The sequence below is a fragment of the Rhincodon typus genome, chromosome 30, assembly GCF_021869965.1.
Source record: "Rhincodon typus isolate 14 chromosome 30, sRhiTyp1.1, whole genome shotgun sequence".
In the NCBI taxonomy this organism is placed as follows: domain Eukaryota; kingdom Metazoa; phylum Chordata; class Chondrichthyes; order Orectolobiformes; family Rhincodontidae; genus Rhincodon; species Rhincodon typus.
In genome coordinates, this window is record NC_063361.1 from 4,844,331 (window position 1) to 4,861,237 (window position 16,907).

Genomic DNA, 16,907 nt, shown 5'->3' on the forward strand with positions numbered 1-16,907 from the left:
GTAATTTCACATTTGCCAGGGAGACATTATTCCCACTTTCATTCATGTTAACAAAGGGAGATATAAAGCAAAGTCAGAAAAATAGCCAGGTGAATCACTTCAGGTTGTTCTGGGTAAAAATGGATTTTGGATGGAAAATAACAGCATGGGAAGGCCTAAAACTGGTAAGAAGCTGTAATGAGCTGCACCTATGTTTTAATGCAGGCAACTGGGGTAAAGAAGAAAGTAACAGAATTAAATGGCACACACTGGAAGACAAATCAAAGAACAGTAACAAAATTATTGTTAAAAGGACATATTACTTCATTGGATTAAACAAAGAGATGAAAGAAGATAGTTTCTTCACCCCCTCCTCCACACACCAGTATAAAAATGAGAAATGGATTGTGCCGATGTTAAAACTGGTACACAGGAATGCAATTAGTCAGGCAGCAGCTGTTTCTCGTTTACTGTTACTTCACTGTTAAAGTGGTGAGGGGGGATGATCCAGATATAAACAACTGATATAAATCGAGCAGGACCCTGGCATTAGAAAGTGATATGAAATGAACCTTCTGTGCAGTTTGGAACCTGAACTTAAGCAAATTATTGCCAAGACCACTGTTTTGAACCTATTGGAAAATGGACACAAGCAGCACGATATTCAGTCCCTTAAGCCCGAACTGGCACTGAATACAATCACAGACAGAACTGAGTCATCACGCGATAATGAGGTACCCATCTCTCATTAACAAAAAATGTAATTTGACTTATTCAGTCATGTTAAACAGAGAACCTGGGGCTTGTACGGCATGGGGTTAGTATCCCCACCTCTGGGCCAGAAGGGCTGGGTTCAAGAACTGACTGCTTCAGAGATCTGTCACAAAATGCTTGGACAACTCAATTAAAAATAATTAAACAGCAGTCATTTTAGTGAGGCCAGCATAGACAACAGCATTATAATCCTATGGAAACAATTTATACAGAGTAAAATTCTTCAAGTTCTCAGCTGAAGGCAAGGCATAGACAATGACAATTATTTGTTGAACCATAGCAAAGTGCCTTTATTTCTTTTTCTATAAGTCAAGTGAGGAGGTGGCCCCTAGTCGACCCCAGCCAAAACAGGAATTGAACCCATGTTGTTGGAGTTAATCTGATCTATGTGTTAACATCTAGCCAACTAAGCTAACCAGCTGAAAGAAAAAAAAAACACCCCAGCTCTGAGGAAAAAAATTATGGCAACATTATGTACTGTCAGGTTTTCCATTTACTGTATAAATTAAGAGGTATTAAAGAGCCTTTACGATCTAGTTTTTTTACTTTGAGCTACTTTTATTGGGAAAGGTATAGGAAATATCTAAATATGTCAAAACAATAAAGGCTTGAATAGTTGAACAGTTTGTAAAATGTTAAACATGCTGAGGATTACTTGTCTGTTTCAGAGTTTCAAAACAATGATCTGCAAGTTAAAAAAGATGACATGTGAAAGGAACATGCTTTAAACTGGACAGAAACTGCAATGACACTATTGGAATTTGCTTCAGTGTCACTCAGATGTCCTGCTCCAATGGCACCCATCATAAAACTAGCCAATGAATCAATGTAGGAAAAGTGAAGATATTTGTGGCAGGCAGGGGGGTGCAAGTTAACAGGTCTAAACAAACTGGGTTACAATTTGTTCTCAGTATCTGCACTCTTGTTTGGAACGTGCTTCAATTGAGGGCAAGTACTAATCAGCACAATGCACTGTGGGAAGTTTCCCTGCTTCTGAGCCAGAAGCTATGGGTTCAAGTTCCACTCATTGGCCAGTGAAGCTACATTCATATGCAGCCAAACAGATATCAACTTGTAAATCCTTCCAATGTACACCAATGGCAGGCAGTAACAGCAGGGAAGATTGCTTGTCAGCCCAAGTGATGTGGGCGGCACGGTGGCTCAGTGGTTAGCACTGCTGCCTCACAGCGCCAGGGACCCGGGTTTAATTCCAGCCTCCGGCAACTGTCTATGTGGAGTTTGCACATTCTCCCCGTGTCTGCGTGGGTTTCCTCCCACAGTTCAAAGATGTGCAGCGTAGGTGGATTGGCTATGCTAATTGCCCATTGTGCCCAGGGATGTTTAGGTTAGGCAGGTTAGACATGGGAAATGTAGGAGAATGGGTCTGGGTGGGATGCTCTTCAGAGGGGCAGTGTGGGCTTATTGGGCCAAATGGCCTGTTTCCACACTGTAGGGATTCTATGATTCTAAAATTGAAGACTTCAACATACTCTTCATGTCAGCTACTTGGATTCCTGAGGGGGCAGCAGTTTGACGGATGGCTTTGAGGATCAGGTTGGTGCCATCATCATAGGATTTGAACCTTGTTCCCGCTGGACTGTGTTCCAGACTTTATCCCATGGTGGCGATCACTGCACTGTGGGTTGGATCTGTTATTGGGCACTGAACTCAAGAAGGAATATGATGTTTATTATAAAAGGTATTTTATGCTCATTTAAATGGTACAGCATCAATGCGTTTTAGCAGTTGAATTAGATAGTCCCAAAAACAGGCCTGGGAATTGTGATAACGAAGTCAGCACACCAACCTTTTGTTGCCTCCTCTATGTTGATATCTGCATTCAGCTGGTATAAACTGTGCTGTTTATTTGCAGCACACATCTACATGGGTTTTCTTACTACCACTTGAAAGCAAGATGCACTACAGCTGGAGACACTGAAACCTTTGAGAGTGGAGCCAAGCAAAAATGAACAGATTGTCGTCGATGAAACAGCCCACGGTTTTCTGAGACTAAAGGTCTTGGAGAGATTGCAAGTGATGGGAAATGTCCTGTCTCTAAAAGAGGGTGGGAAGTAATGAGCAGGGAGTGGTAACTGATACCAACGGAGGTCAATGCCACTGTTTACCCTCGAGCAACTGGATTCAGTAACAGAAGTGTAATGGCTCACACGAGTGGTCAAGCTCTACCTTTAGATACCACATTCTACTAATTCAACCACAGGTATCAGCTACAACACAATTCACCACACCCACATCGCTTTGATGTTCAATTTCTTACTTAAGGAATTATAGAATGGATGCCTATTAAGTTCTTGCAGGTCAAGTGGTTTCTGAGCCATTTTTGGTTCATGTAAAGTTTGTTTCTTACAAAGGAAAGTTTCACACCCTAAATCAGTCAACGGAATTAAAGGTTAATAGTTAGTCCATATATTACAACCTCACGATAGAAGCCAGGAATGTAATAGAATACTTGACTTGTTGCGGAGCAGCTTTGACAATATTTAAGAAGCTCAATATCATCCAAGACAAAGCAGCCAGCTTGATGTGCACCTCATTCATCACTTTAACTGTTCACTCACTCTACCACTGATGTACAAAAAGAAAAATTTGCACTGCTGCAACTCATCAAGGCTCCTTCAACAGAACATTCAACTTCTACTACTTGGAAGAACAAGGGCACCAGACACCACCACCACCCAGGAGTTCCCCTCCAAACCATACACTACACTGATTCGGAACTAAATTGCTATACCTTCACTGTTGTGGAGTCAAAATCCTAGAAGTCCCTTCCTGACAGCACAGGGCACAAGTACACCAGACAAATTGTTCAAAAAGGTTCAAAAAGACATCTCACCACCACCTTTTCAAGGACAATGAGGGGTGGGAAACAAACTTTGGCTTTGCCAGCATACTCAAATCCCATGAATAAACAGAAAAGTCCTGCACAGATTTGTCTCTTATTGAATGGCCATCTCCTTTTGGCAACTGTTGGACATATCTGGCATAACCTCTGCCCATTCACCCTTTTGAAATCAAGTATAATTGGAAGTCCTACTAGCACAACCATGATCTGGGATCAACTAATCTGTGAAGAATCACTGGCCACACTACTCACCATGGACTTCTGTAATGTGAAACAACTGTCATAAAAAGCTAAAAGGTATTGAATGGAAGCTACGGTGAAACAGCAACTAATCTGTAAGTGGTCGATGACTATTTTCAATAGTTCTGGTGGATGGGCTTTCGTGTTGCCTAACATGTGATCAGCAGTGTTAGGGCATCAGCTGGAATCTGGAGCTCCAAAATGGCACAATTGGCATAAAAGAAATATGCGAAATCATGATCTGCCTGACGTATACTTGCAGTGCAGACTATGCATGCTATCCCTTTACCAATGTGGCATCTGGTGCATTTTACATCAGAAATGTGTGTACATGTACTATCATTTTGAAATGCAGAAGGGGGTTTTAGTACTCAACCAAGCCTGATTTCATCCCCTTTAAGTCTTTAATATTAGGGTCAAGATAAGATTATGAACTATTTAAGCTCCAGTCTTTTGTGAAATCTCACAAACCCACAATCAGATGCCTATTCCTTTAACACTCTTGGGTGTTGATGTATTTCTGATACTCCAGAAAATGTTTCATGAAGTTTACCACAAGAATCACAGATAATCTTCACAATTAAAATAAATTTGCTTTTCTGGAGCACTTTAAATCTATCTCACACTATGAGAACGTCTGATGTTATCTGAACATCAATAGTGTGGACTCGTCCTCCACCAACGGAAAGAAATCCAACAATCATCTACGATTGCTAATTATAGCACATTTGCTAGCCATTTGAAATAAATGGGAACAAAGAAACAGAAGGTATATCTTATAAAATCAAAACATGGAATTTCTCACAGCGTGAAGAATAATGATTAAGATTCACCAGAATAGTTCAATCATAAATGATTTAGAGGTCATTTTAAAATTGCCAGTGATTCATATAAATGATCATCTTGCTGAGGCTAACAAGATTACAAAACAATTAAGTTTAAAAACAAAAAGTTGAGCCAAACAAATCTTTGGTGATATTTATCCTCTGCATGAACAAAGGACCTAATCTCATCTACCCGCCCTGTCCCCATATCTCCCAACTGCTCCTAGAAATATGTTAACATCTCTACATATTGATGCAGTTTCTCCTAACCCTGGGAATGCATTTCAGTCCCCCATATGTGCGATGTGGGCGTGGCTGGCTGGCTGGCCAGACAGCATTTATTGCTCATCCTTAGAAGCCCTTGGTTTATCATGCCCTGTGTTCTAAATCTCTTACATTGATATTTTTTGTTCTTTTGGCACAACAGCCACATGAAACAGCTTTTTGTCACTCCCATTAATTAATATCTCAATTACACTCAGATATCTTTGACCCCAACTGTCCTTGAGAAGGTGCCTGCGAGCTGCCTTTTTGAAAAGCTGCAGTCCATGTGGTGTAGGTACACCCAGTGACTTTGTAACAGCTTGATATAACTGAGTGAGACATTAGGCCATTTCAGAGGGCATTTAAGAGTCAACCATTTTGGGTTTGAAGTCAAATGTAGGCCAGATTTCCTTCAAAGCTGTTGAAATATCACCAGTCCTAGCTCATTTAAATATTTCCTGAAGAGATCAAAATCGTGTTGTTAGCACAGGTCTTCCGGGTCAGCAACAGTTACTGAATCATTTTCCTATACTTCCACCAATATGCTTTTAAAAAAAACAAATCAGGAGGTGCAAAGGAAGTCAACCAATGAAATTGTGGCATTGACAAAGTGTGACTGCTGGAATTTAATGCCAGTAAATAAATAAATTGACACACAAATTATAAAAGTACTTTAGGGAAAATCTGTGTATTTTACAAGACCAAAAGATATGAGCAGAATTAGACCATTCAACCCATCAAGTCTGCTTCATCATTTGATTATGGCCAATATGTTTCTCAAACCCATTCTCTTGGCTTCTCCCCATAACCCTTGAGCCCGTTACTACTCAAGGACCTATCTACCTCTGTCTCAATGACCTGGTCCCGTAGCCTTCTGCAGCAATGAGTTCCACAGATTAAGCACCCTCTGCCTGAAGCAATTCCTCCTCATCTCAGTTCTAAAAAGTCATCCCTTCACTCTGAGGCTGTGCCCTCGGGTCCTTCTCCACATTCACTCTATCCAGGCATGTCAGTATTCTGTAAGTTTCAATGAGATTCCCCCTCATCCTTCTAAACTCCATCAAGTACAGACCCAGAGTCCTCAACCTAAATCCCTGCAATCATTGATCTAAACCTCCTCTGGACTCCCTCTAATGACATCAGATCCTTCCTTAGATACGTGGCCTAAAACTGCTCACAATATTTGAAATCTGGTCTGACCAGAGCCTTATACTGTCACAACAGTACATCTTTATTCTTGTATTCCAGCACACTTGAAATGAATGCTAACATTGTATTTGCCTTGCAAATTGCCAACTGAATCTGCACATCAGCATTGAGAGAATCCTGAGTGAGTGAGGACTCCCAAGTCCCTTTGTGCTCAGATTTCTAAAGCCTAGTCTATTCCTCTATTCCTCCCACCAAAGTGCACAACCTCACACTTTCCCACATTGTATTGCATCTTCCACTTCTTTACCCATTCTCCTAACCTGACCATCCTGAAAAAGACTCCTTTTTTCCTCACTCTCTGCCTTCTGCCAGTCAGCCAATCCTCTAAGCATGCCAGCATCTTGCCCTTAACACCATGGCAGCTTCTTTTGTTTAGCAGCCTCATGTGCAGAAAAGGCCCTCTGGAAATCCAAATATATTTCATCCACTGGCTTTCCTTTGTCTAACTTGCTCATTACCTCCTCAAAGAATTCTAACAGATTTGTCAAACATGACATCTCCTTGATGAAGCCATGCTGACTCAGTCCTATTTTGCCATGCACTTACAAGTACTCCATGATCTCATCCTTAATAATGGACTCTAAAATCTTACCAATGACTGAGGTCAGGCTATCCGGCCTCCGGTTTCCTGTCTTCTGCCTCCCTCCCTTCTTAAACAGAGGTGTTACATTCACAATGTTCCAGTCCTCTGGGGCCCTCCCTGACTCCAGTGATTCCTGAAAGATCAACACCAGTGCTGCTACAATCTCCTCAGCCTTCTCCTGCAGAGATCTGTGGTGTAGTCCATCTGTTCCATGTGATTAATCCACCAACATACTCTCTTTAGTGATAGCCACGACATTCACCCCCGACTTTCTTGATGTTCTGGTGTGCTGCTGGTGTCTTCCACTATGAAAACCTATTCAATTCTTCCATGATTTCTTTGTCTTCCATACTACTTCTCTGGCCTAATTTTTCAATGATCTAATGTCCACTCTTGCCTCACTTTTACCTTTTAGATATCTAAAAACTTCTCTTGAAATCTTCTTTTATATTACCAGCTAGCTTACTTTCGTATTTCATCTTCTCCCATATTCTTGTTTTTTTTTTTTAAAATGTTATCCTCTGCTGGTTTTCAAAGGCTTCCCAATCCTCTGGCTTCCACTAATCTTCACCACATTGTACGCTTTTTCTTTTGCTTTTATTCTGCTCCTGACTTCCCTTGTCAGCCACAGTTGCCTCATTCTCCCTTTAATAGGTTTCTTCTTCCTTGGGATGAATTTCTGCTGTGCCTTCCGAATTACCCCCAGAGGCTCCTGCCTGCCTTTGCTGCCTCACCATTTTCCCTGCTTGGTTCTCCTTCCAATCTGGCCAGCTCCTCTCTCATGTTGTTGCAGTTACCTTTACTCAACTGTAATATTGTTACACCTGATTCCAGCTTCTCCCCCTCAAGCTGCAGGGTGAATTCTATCATATCATGGTCACTGCCCCCGAGGGGTTCCTTCACCTTCATCTCTCTAACTCCAGCTGCCTCATGATACATCACTAAATCCAGAATTTCCTGTTCCCTAGTGGGGTCTACAACATGCTGCTAAAAAAAAAACCCAGCTCGCAGACATTCCATGAATCCCTTTTCTTGAGATTCTCTATCAACCCAATTTTCCCAGTCCATCTGCATATTGAAGTCCCCTGTGAGTACTATAATAATGCCTTTCTTACATATCTTTTCTAACTCCTGATTTATTTTCTTCCCCGCATCCTGACTACTGCTAGGAGACCTGTACACAACTGCCATCATCAGAAGAGCAGTGACTTGGGAGCTAGATTCACATTAAAAGCAATACCTGGAACAGCTAAGGCTGAGATAAAAACATGGCCTTTATGGCAAAGACTACAGAATATAAAACTGTAACATTGAATTCATATGAAAACTCAGTAAAACTGCAATTGGGTTATAGTCAGGGTAGTTGTAAGCTTACTTCATAAAGAAAGAATATTAAGACCAGTGAAAAGATTCAGCATTTGTTCACTTAGATGATCCCTGTTACAAGCAAATACAAAGCACAAATTGAAATACTGGGGTTGTATTTATTAAAAAGGGGTGGATACAACGTAGTAGTTATGTCATTAAATCAGGAGCCCCAGATTTCACCACAACTGCCAGTGGAATTTAAATCTGTAATTAAATGTTAGTCTTGGTAATGGTAACTATTAAATTAATGTTAATTGCTGTAAAAACCCAGCTGGTTCACAGATGTCCTTCAAGGAAGAAAACCTGCCATCCTTATCTCATCTGGCCTACTTGTGACTTGAGAGGCATGATAATATGGCTGACTGCTAATTGCCCTCTGAAGTGGCCAAGCAAGTCACTTGGTTCAGTGGCAATTAGGCATTTGCTGCTCACATCCTGTGAAAGAATAAGTGAAAATGTCTACCTCCTTGCAATTATAACCTGATGATCTACTATTGGAGAAAGATTTTCTAAAACTCCAGTGCTTTTTTTGAATTAAGTAATCAATAATTTATGGTCAAAATGAAGGAAAAAAATATGGAAGTATCCCACAACGGACCTGAAACTACTATGTCTGAGGCATTCAGTTAAGCATCTCAACAGCAGAAGGCAAAACAAAAACCGTTATCTGCCAAACCTACAGAGTGAACTCTTTTTAAACACTAACAGAACCTTTCTCTGATATTGCACTTGTATCAATGAAACTGTGATCCAATACCTGTTAAGGGATAATCTTACCTGCTTCGTCAAAAGTTGCATTTCAGCATCCTTAACTCAAACTCAAAAGAATTTCAAATATAGCATTTAAAATCATTTAACTTCTTAGCTCCCATACCCAACCACAAAAATTCATGCAAGCTTTCTGTACCCCAAAACTATGTCGAAGTCTATCAAAGCAGCATATTTAAGTTATCCTCCAATCTTCCCACCCTTGGAAAAAGCACATACCTGTTTTTCCACACTGCATCGAATATAACTTCAACTGTACATCTTAGAGAATCACGAATAGAAAGTCACACTTAGCAACTTATGATGCAACACATTGATTCACTAGCATGTTTAAGAGTTTGAGTGCCTGCACAAAGCTGATACAATTGTTTATATTCTTGTCAAGAAAATATTGAAGGGAGTACACATATTTATAAATATTTAAAGTTGCATGTCAGGTTGCCCTGAAAAAGAGCTATATTTTTCTTGTCATCTCCAATGTTTTGACAACTGATTATATGTAACAATCATTTTTAGGATGACTATTTTCAATAATTTTGTTCATTACAGTTGAATGCAAACACCTCTGTTTTGAAAATTACAGAAATCTGGGGAACCTGAACTTAAAAAAAGCACTTGTATCCATAACGTTTGAAAAGTACCATAATCTAGACTTAATGGTATGATTAGCTGAATCCAAAGAGACATTTCAGTCATTTACTTACAATTAGAATTCTCCAAAACATGTTTTGAGTCCAGGAAAACCCTGCATAAATTCAATTTTAATGCCATACCTGAACACCTTAATGCCATCCTCTTCCTTTAATGCACTGTGGGCATAATGACCTCACAATCCATTAACTTCACACACTGAGGTTTTGCTACATAACTGCCCACAAAACTTTCAAAGTTTTCTTTTAAGTAATTGAAAATTGAAAATCCTATGATCATTATATTTTCAGTCTTGAGTATACATTGTTACTGTTCTAATCATTTCAAATTAAGCTTATTTTGCAAGCTTTTGCACATATAAACACAAAGCAGCTCCCTTTTTTAAGCTAATCCCAGAACTTTTGCAAATTCAAATAAACCTGTTGTAGCCATTCTCACTACCCAAAGTAAAACTTTCTTTCAGACTGTAGTTGCTGTGTAACCTCAATGAGGTTCAGGTGGCACTTCAGAACTAAACTAGCTGTTGTATTGTTTGATTAATAGAGCCGTGTTTGGCATCCAAGTACTTTGATTAATATCTTCCACCTGCAATACAAGCACAAGTAATCAAAGAGAAAAAGGTTTCCCCTGTAAAATTAACTACACTAGTCCAGAAAGAAAGTGGTAAGCAAGTTTAGTGAAGACTATAAAGGGAAATCAAAGAACACTGCAATTTTAGGAAAATAATTGAACTTTATAAACCTCCAAAATAAAACATCAGCTTAAAATGGAAATGTATCAATTCATTTTGCTTCTTTATTTTCATAATTATTTCAATTAACAATAATTAACTCAGAGCAAGCAATTAGTGAGCTTAATAAAAATAATCAAAAGCTGACAAAAAAGTTATTATATTTTGTTTCAACCATACAAATTTTCTAGATATAAGCATTAATCCAAAGGTTCTTGTTTTATTAATAGTTAACTAACTTCCATGTTCAAAGAGATATATTTAAAAGGTGTGTACCTGTGTTGTCTGGCAGCATGCCCTAAAGTTCAACACTATACGCCAAAATTACAGCATTCTAATAAAAATAAATTACACATTGATATGAAACAATTAATGGCCACTTAGGGACCTTAGCCTGCTGCCACTGCTTTTAACCCTTTGCTGCGTGTGGGGTGGCTGACAGAGATCTGGCATCAGGAATGATTGGCCCACTGACTGCTACTCTGCTGCCCTTGCTGCCAACCAACCACTCCCTCCACGCTCTCACTCACCGTGGTCTGGGACCCAACAATAATACCAGGCCTCTGGTCAGTGTTTTGCTAGCAGCCACCACCTCCCCAGCGAATGACTGCTGGTCTTGATTAGACAACAAATCTCAGTAGATGGAACTTTGGTTCCTGGGATCCTTGATCCAGGGCAAAGCCCACCGTCCAGTGTAGTGCCTGAGTAGCATTAAAAGAGGCAATGCAGGCCTCTCAGTAGCTCTTCAACTACAAGGCAAGGCCCCAATGATTTACATTAAATACTCCCTCCTGATTCTGGTTCTGCTCCTAAAGCAAAGGTTCAGTGTTGGCAAGGCAACTAATAAGATTACATTTTTTTTTTCAGACCTTAGTTAATAAAGCAAAGGCAGTAAAAGTACTGTTGCCACAATAAATTACTGATTATTTTGTAGGAGTTATTTCAGACACCAATTCTATAGTCTTACCTGCAACAGAATTTGGTCGAGGCATCAGGTACAGAGGGATGGAGTGAACAGACTGAGATGAGACAGTCTCCAAGTTTCTTTCTGGGAATTTATTCAAGCTGAATGTGGAGCCAGATATATTTTCATCCACTCGATATAGGCAGGAATCCAAGGCAGATTTTTGAGCATGCCATGGTTTAGCGCTTGTCCTGGAGCTCGATTCTTTACTACTTTCCCCGCCATACTTAGTACGTTCTACATTTTCTGAATAGCTTGTCAAAGTTGCTGTCGATCAGAAAAAAAAGAGAAAAAAATTTGTTACGTTGGAACAGTGCAAATTAACTTGCACGCTGTTTTCTAAACAAATCTAATTTGAAAATGCTAACTTCAGTTGTGGATACAGCTGTTAGCATTCATAGCTACTTTAATCTTTCCTTTTTCTTTTTTGTTATAGAAGTTACAGCCTACAACCTGCTTGATTATTCTCGGCTCAGGAGTAGCATTCTCCCTTCTGATTCAGAATTTCACGGGCTTAAACCCCAATCCAAAGAATTGATGATGATATAATCCAGGCTGACAGTGTGCAGTCCTGAAGAAATGCTGCATTGTTGAAGGTGTCTGCTCATGAATGAGACGTTTGCCTCCACAGGTTAACGCAAAGACTCTGTGGCATTTTTCAAAGGCATCTCTTGATGCCCTGGCCAACATTTATTCATCAAAAGACTTTCTGGTGACATAATTCCAAGTGGTTTTTAGCCCTATGGCTATGGAGCCGTTCTCTGAATTTCTTGATTAAGCCAAAAGATCTAAACTTGCCTCAATAAAAAACGAACATTTATGCTAGGTGAAAAGAAACTAGAGGCAGTTAGTAAACATGTAGATTTCTTGATTGACTGAGCTTGTCTGGACAGAGTGCAACCATATTGATTGGAAATATAAGATACAAGTTGGAGGTGGGCATAGTCACAGAATCAAACAATTGTCTGAAGAGAAGACAAATAGTTTTCATTTCTGTTATGGAGCATCCCAAAGTATTCAACATTGCTGTGAAGCTGTGTTATTTGGTTAGAATATTCTTCGGTTTAATCTGTCCAGGTGTTTCTCACAGAAGCAAGTTATGGATTTGGTTTTGTGCAAGTTGCAGCTCACATGGAATTCATGACAGGAAGGGAACTTAGTCCATTCATCTGACTTGGGGCTTGGGAAAGAGATTCCCAGTGACTGTCAGAAGTGAAAGGCAAGTAGCCTTGCAGCAAAATGTCATGAGCTTAAGCAGATAGCTTAGAAAGAGCTGTAAAGAAATTGTGGGAGCTGATTGTGAACAAGCAACCTGTCTGCGCAAAGTCATGGCAAGAAAGCAGGGGAAACCTCAGAGAAAGAGCAATGGAAGTCTAACCTACCAGACTAGGAAACTGAGATGAAATCAAAGTGAGTTCTGCAAGGCTTTTGTATAGCTTTGGTTGGTCCCAGAAGTAACAAATGAACTTCCAAGACATTATGATGTGGAAATGTCGGTGTAGGACTAGGGTGAACAAAGTCAGAGGTCACACAACACCATATTATAGTCCAACAGGTTTATTTAAAATCACAAGCTTTCAGATCTTTGGTCTATCGTCATATGGGAAGGAGCAATGCTTCGAAAGCTTGTGATTTTAAATAAACCTGTTGGACTATAATGTGATGTTGCGTGACTGCTGACTTTATCCAAGATATTACAACACAGAAGAATGCTCAGAGGAAGGTAAAAGTAAAACTGGACTTAGAGCATGAGTATTTATAAACAGTAATATTACATTAGCTGTAATTGTATTGAGATTTTCATTGCGCAGAAGCTGTTGTTTGTTTAAAAATGTTGAATTCTTGTGGCATAATTCTCTCAATTATTTACTGGATGTTAGATTTCCCTTTAAATGATCCCTACAGGGATAATAGCAATATGAATCAAAGGTAGATAAGTAAATTTGAGATATTGATCAGCCATCACGTAACTGAAGGAAGAGTATATTTAAGTCTAAATGGCCTATTTATTTTCTCAATTCAATATCCCAGAACTAGAAGAAATCTTTTTAATCTTTTTAAATAAGTTTTCTGATTATAATGTTGTGATGATGCACAATTCTACTAATCGATCAACAGATTGAAACATGTTAATATTTTTCTCTTGTAATGAGCTTGAATAGTAATGAAGGATATTTAGTCACAGAATACATTATTTAATCAAGAAGCACAACTCTAAGCATTCTTGGTGCTGATTAAAGAGAATGTCTAACAGCCTAAAACACTTTCATGTGGTTAGAAACAATTATAGGAATGCCCACTTTGATACTGAAGTTTCACACAGGCTATTTAATAGCAAGGATTTCAGGGCAAGTTATTGTTGATCTTACTCACTCCTATTTATGTAATGAACTATGAAGGGGGATGGTGTGGCATTGAAGAGTCAGAATAGTGTGGCACAGACTAGCCAACACATTGCTCATCAAAAAAGCCTTGCAAACTCAATCTAGTTAGTCTCACTCCCCTATACTTACCCTGCATCCCTCCCTACAATTTTTTTCTCCTTCAAGTATTTATCCAATGTTCTTTTGACAGCTAACGAGTCAATATTCACACTCTTAATGGTGCATTCTGAGTCTTCACCATTCACTGAATAGAAAATACTTGTTCAAGTGTTGCCTCAGCTTTTTTTGCCAGTTTGTCCCTTCTGGTTATTGACCATTTACCTACTGGAAACAGTTTCTCATTACTTATTCTAACTAAATTCATGATCAAATCTCTGTTTCTTCAGCTCAAAGTAAAACAGCCCAGTTTCCCCGCTTTATCCACCTGACTACAATCTCTCATCTTTGAAGCTATTCCAGTAAATCTTCTCCATACCTATGCCAAAGTGGGCAAGTCTTTCATAAAGTGTGGTGCCCAGAACTGAATATAATACTACCCCTGGGGCTGAACTGTTTTGTATATTTAGCTTTTAACCTTCCAGATTTACACTCTTGATCTGTATTCATTAAGTCAGAATCTCTCGTGCTTTATGAACTATTTTGTTAAACTGTTTTGCTACTTTCAAAGTTTGTGCACAAGCACTCCCACATCTGTTTCTTCTTCATCCTGTTTAAAATTGCACCATTTAGTTGTATCGTCTCTCCTCCATCCTAACAATACATCCTACATAACCTTACATTTTACTACATTGAATTTCATCGACCAAGTGTGCCCATAATACCCAGTTCTTTATGTTATGCTGAAACCCATTACTGTCGTCTTCACGGTCTGTTACACTTTTCATCTGAAAATTTCAAAATTGAGTTCCATGCCCATACAGTTTTGTGCTCAGGAATTACGAAAAAGAACAATGGTACTAAATCATTCCATTGGATGCCTCTCTTCAATTTGAAAAAAAAACAGCTATCCACTACAGCTCTATTTTCCATCTCTAGGAGTTGGAAATATGTCTTCATTACCACTGGGTCATGATTCTAAAACATCCTTGTTGTGCTACTTAAACTCCATTCGTTTAATGAAGATGGGTTTACTACCAGCTTCTCAACGGGAATTAGGGATAGATAATTGTGTCCTGGCAATACAGATGTCTAGGGTTTTAGAGAAATTTTAGTTTTGGTTTTGGTTGGTTATCTTTATACTAAATAGTGGGTAGAACAAAGTTCATGCAAAGAGCAATCTCAGAAATTAAAAAGTAAGGACAAGACATTCATTCAGGGTAGCATTAATAAGAAAACTGGGTGTTTTGGTAAGCAACCAAGCAAGAAAATGCAAGCATGCAAAAGCACATAGGGTCTGAATAAGGAAAAAGGATAATAATGTGGAATTAATGTTCGTTATCTCAATGCACACACCATTCATGACAGATGAACTCTTTGCACAAACAGAAATAAATGGTTATGATACCATTGACATTACAGAGTCATGGAACTGGATGCACTGTCCGCTGGGGTTGAGGTAGCTGTGTGTCAAGACAGAGGGTGGGGTAGGACCTGGATCCAACAGCTGGGGAAAGGGGGTGGGGTGGTGTCAGGTTGGGTCCCAGGGCTGTCAGGTGGAGCAAAGCCAAATTGGGTCTTGAAAAGGGCAAAGGTGGGGTCCTGGCATTTGGGTGGCAAAGAGGCTGTTCAGGTTGGAGCAGGAGGTCAACTCACAGGGTATCCAGAACAAACAGAGAGGTGAAGGGTAGGTACAGACAAAGGAAAGTGGGGTGGATGGGTGTAGAGTAAGAGAAGGGGGAGAATTGGGTCTAAAGTGGTGCAAAGGGGTGGGGTCTGGATCAGGGAAGGGAAGGGAGAGAAGAAAGAGGGTAATGGGGATGTCAGTTGCAGGGAGGACAGAGAGGTGATTAGGTTGGGGTTTGGGAAAGTGTAGGCTGCAGATGGTATGCATTGGGGGAAGTACGGTGTCGGTGGAATATTTTCTGAGTAACTGTTTATTAAATTTTATCAGAAGCTGCCAAATTCTTAGAACATTAGACCATTTCTTATAACAATGCATCTTGGAACCAACTAGAGAACAACCTATTTTAGACCTGAGATACCAAGGTGTAGAGCTGGATAAACACCGCCAGAGGAGCAGGAAGGCCGACGCTTTGGGCCTAGAAGGATCTAGGCCCGAAGCATCGGCCTTCCTGCTCAGCCTGCTGTGTTCATCCAGCTCTACACCTTGGTATCTCAGATTCTCCAGCATCTGCAGTTCCTACTATCTCTGAAACTATTTTAGACCTGGTAGCTTGTACTAAGATAGCATTAATTAATGAGCACAAATTAGAGGATCCATAGGGAAGAGTAATCATAAGGAATGAATTTCAGTTTGAGGGTAAGAAATTTGGATCTGAAACCAACCTCTTAATTAAGCTTAAATTCCAACTGAGCACTGAGCTAAGCTCCTGGACAATTATATTATTTACATTTGAACATAGCTTAGAGTGTTGCAGATCAGGCATGGGGCTCAGACTTGCTATTTAGTGAACTTTGGGTTCCTGACTTCACATTAAAAATCCAACATCCACCCACCTCCAGTTCAGTGTAGAAACAAACCACCCCGAAACTTAAATATAGGGAGAGAAAAAGTTCCTTCAACATTCAAGAAACCATGTGCGTTTTGAACAGAGGATATTTATCACATGTAGTACATTTATGAAATATATGCTTCTGAATGCTTAAATAGCATCCTGGTGGTGGTAGGATTTGGTCTAGTTAACATTATCCAGAAGCAGCTATGGTAAGTTGTTGATTGTATGTGTACAGATTTGGGTTGCTAACTAAAATGCTCGACAAAAACACACAAGCCTGATTGCAGGTTCAAACTCATTTGGTTGTCAAATGAATGAAGGCTTTGCAAATTTTGCTTATATGGTGATTTTCAGAAAGATGTCTTTGTAAGATCTAAATAAACCATGATATTAAAAAAGTGATAAAATTAGCTAAAGGTTTAAAGTTAAAATGTTTTTATCATCAAAATAAAAATATACTTTTTGTTTGAAAATGATGGATGATACTAATGTTGAAATAACTGCTTATCCTACGTTCTAGCAAATCCATGATGAGGTAACTATTTCTGTACATAGGAATGGGTTTTGATACAAATTGAGCAGATAGGAGCAATTTAGTTATAAAATATTTTTCAGTACATGAGGTGGGTCCTTTGAGATTTTATAGCAATGTTCAAAATAATGAACTGAAAAGGATTTGATTTCTCTTCAA

The 16,907-nt window shown here is 39.4% G+C and overlaps 1 protein-coding gene across 7 annotated transcripts in view; it reads right to left on the bottom strand.

The window, feature by feature from the left end:
• tanc2a (tetratricopeptide repeat, ankyrin repeat and coiled-coil containing 2a) overlaps positions 1-16,907 on the bottom strand; it is a 754,278-nt gene that overhangs the window by 252,820 nt on the left and 484,551 nt on the right. For all 7 annotated transcript variants that reach the window (XM_048614640.1, XM_048614638.1, XM_048614637.1 and 4 more), the window contains one exon: positions 11,221-11,484. In XM_048614640.1, coding sequence (XP_048470597.1) covers positions 11,221-11,484 — 264 coding nt within the window. The remainder of the gene's footprint in view (positions 1-11,220; positions 11,485-16,907) is intronic.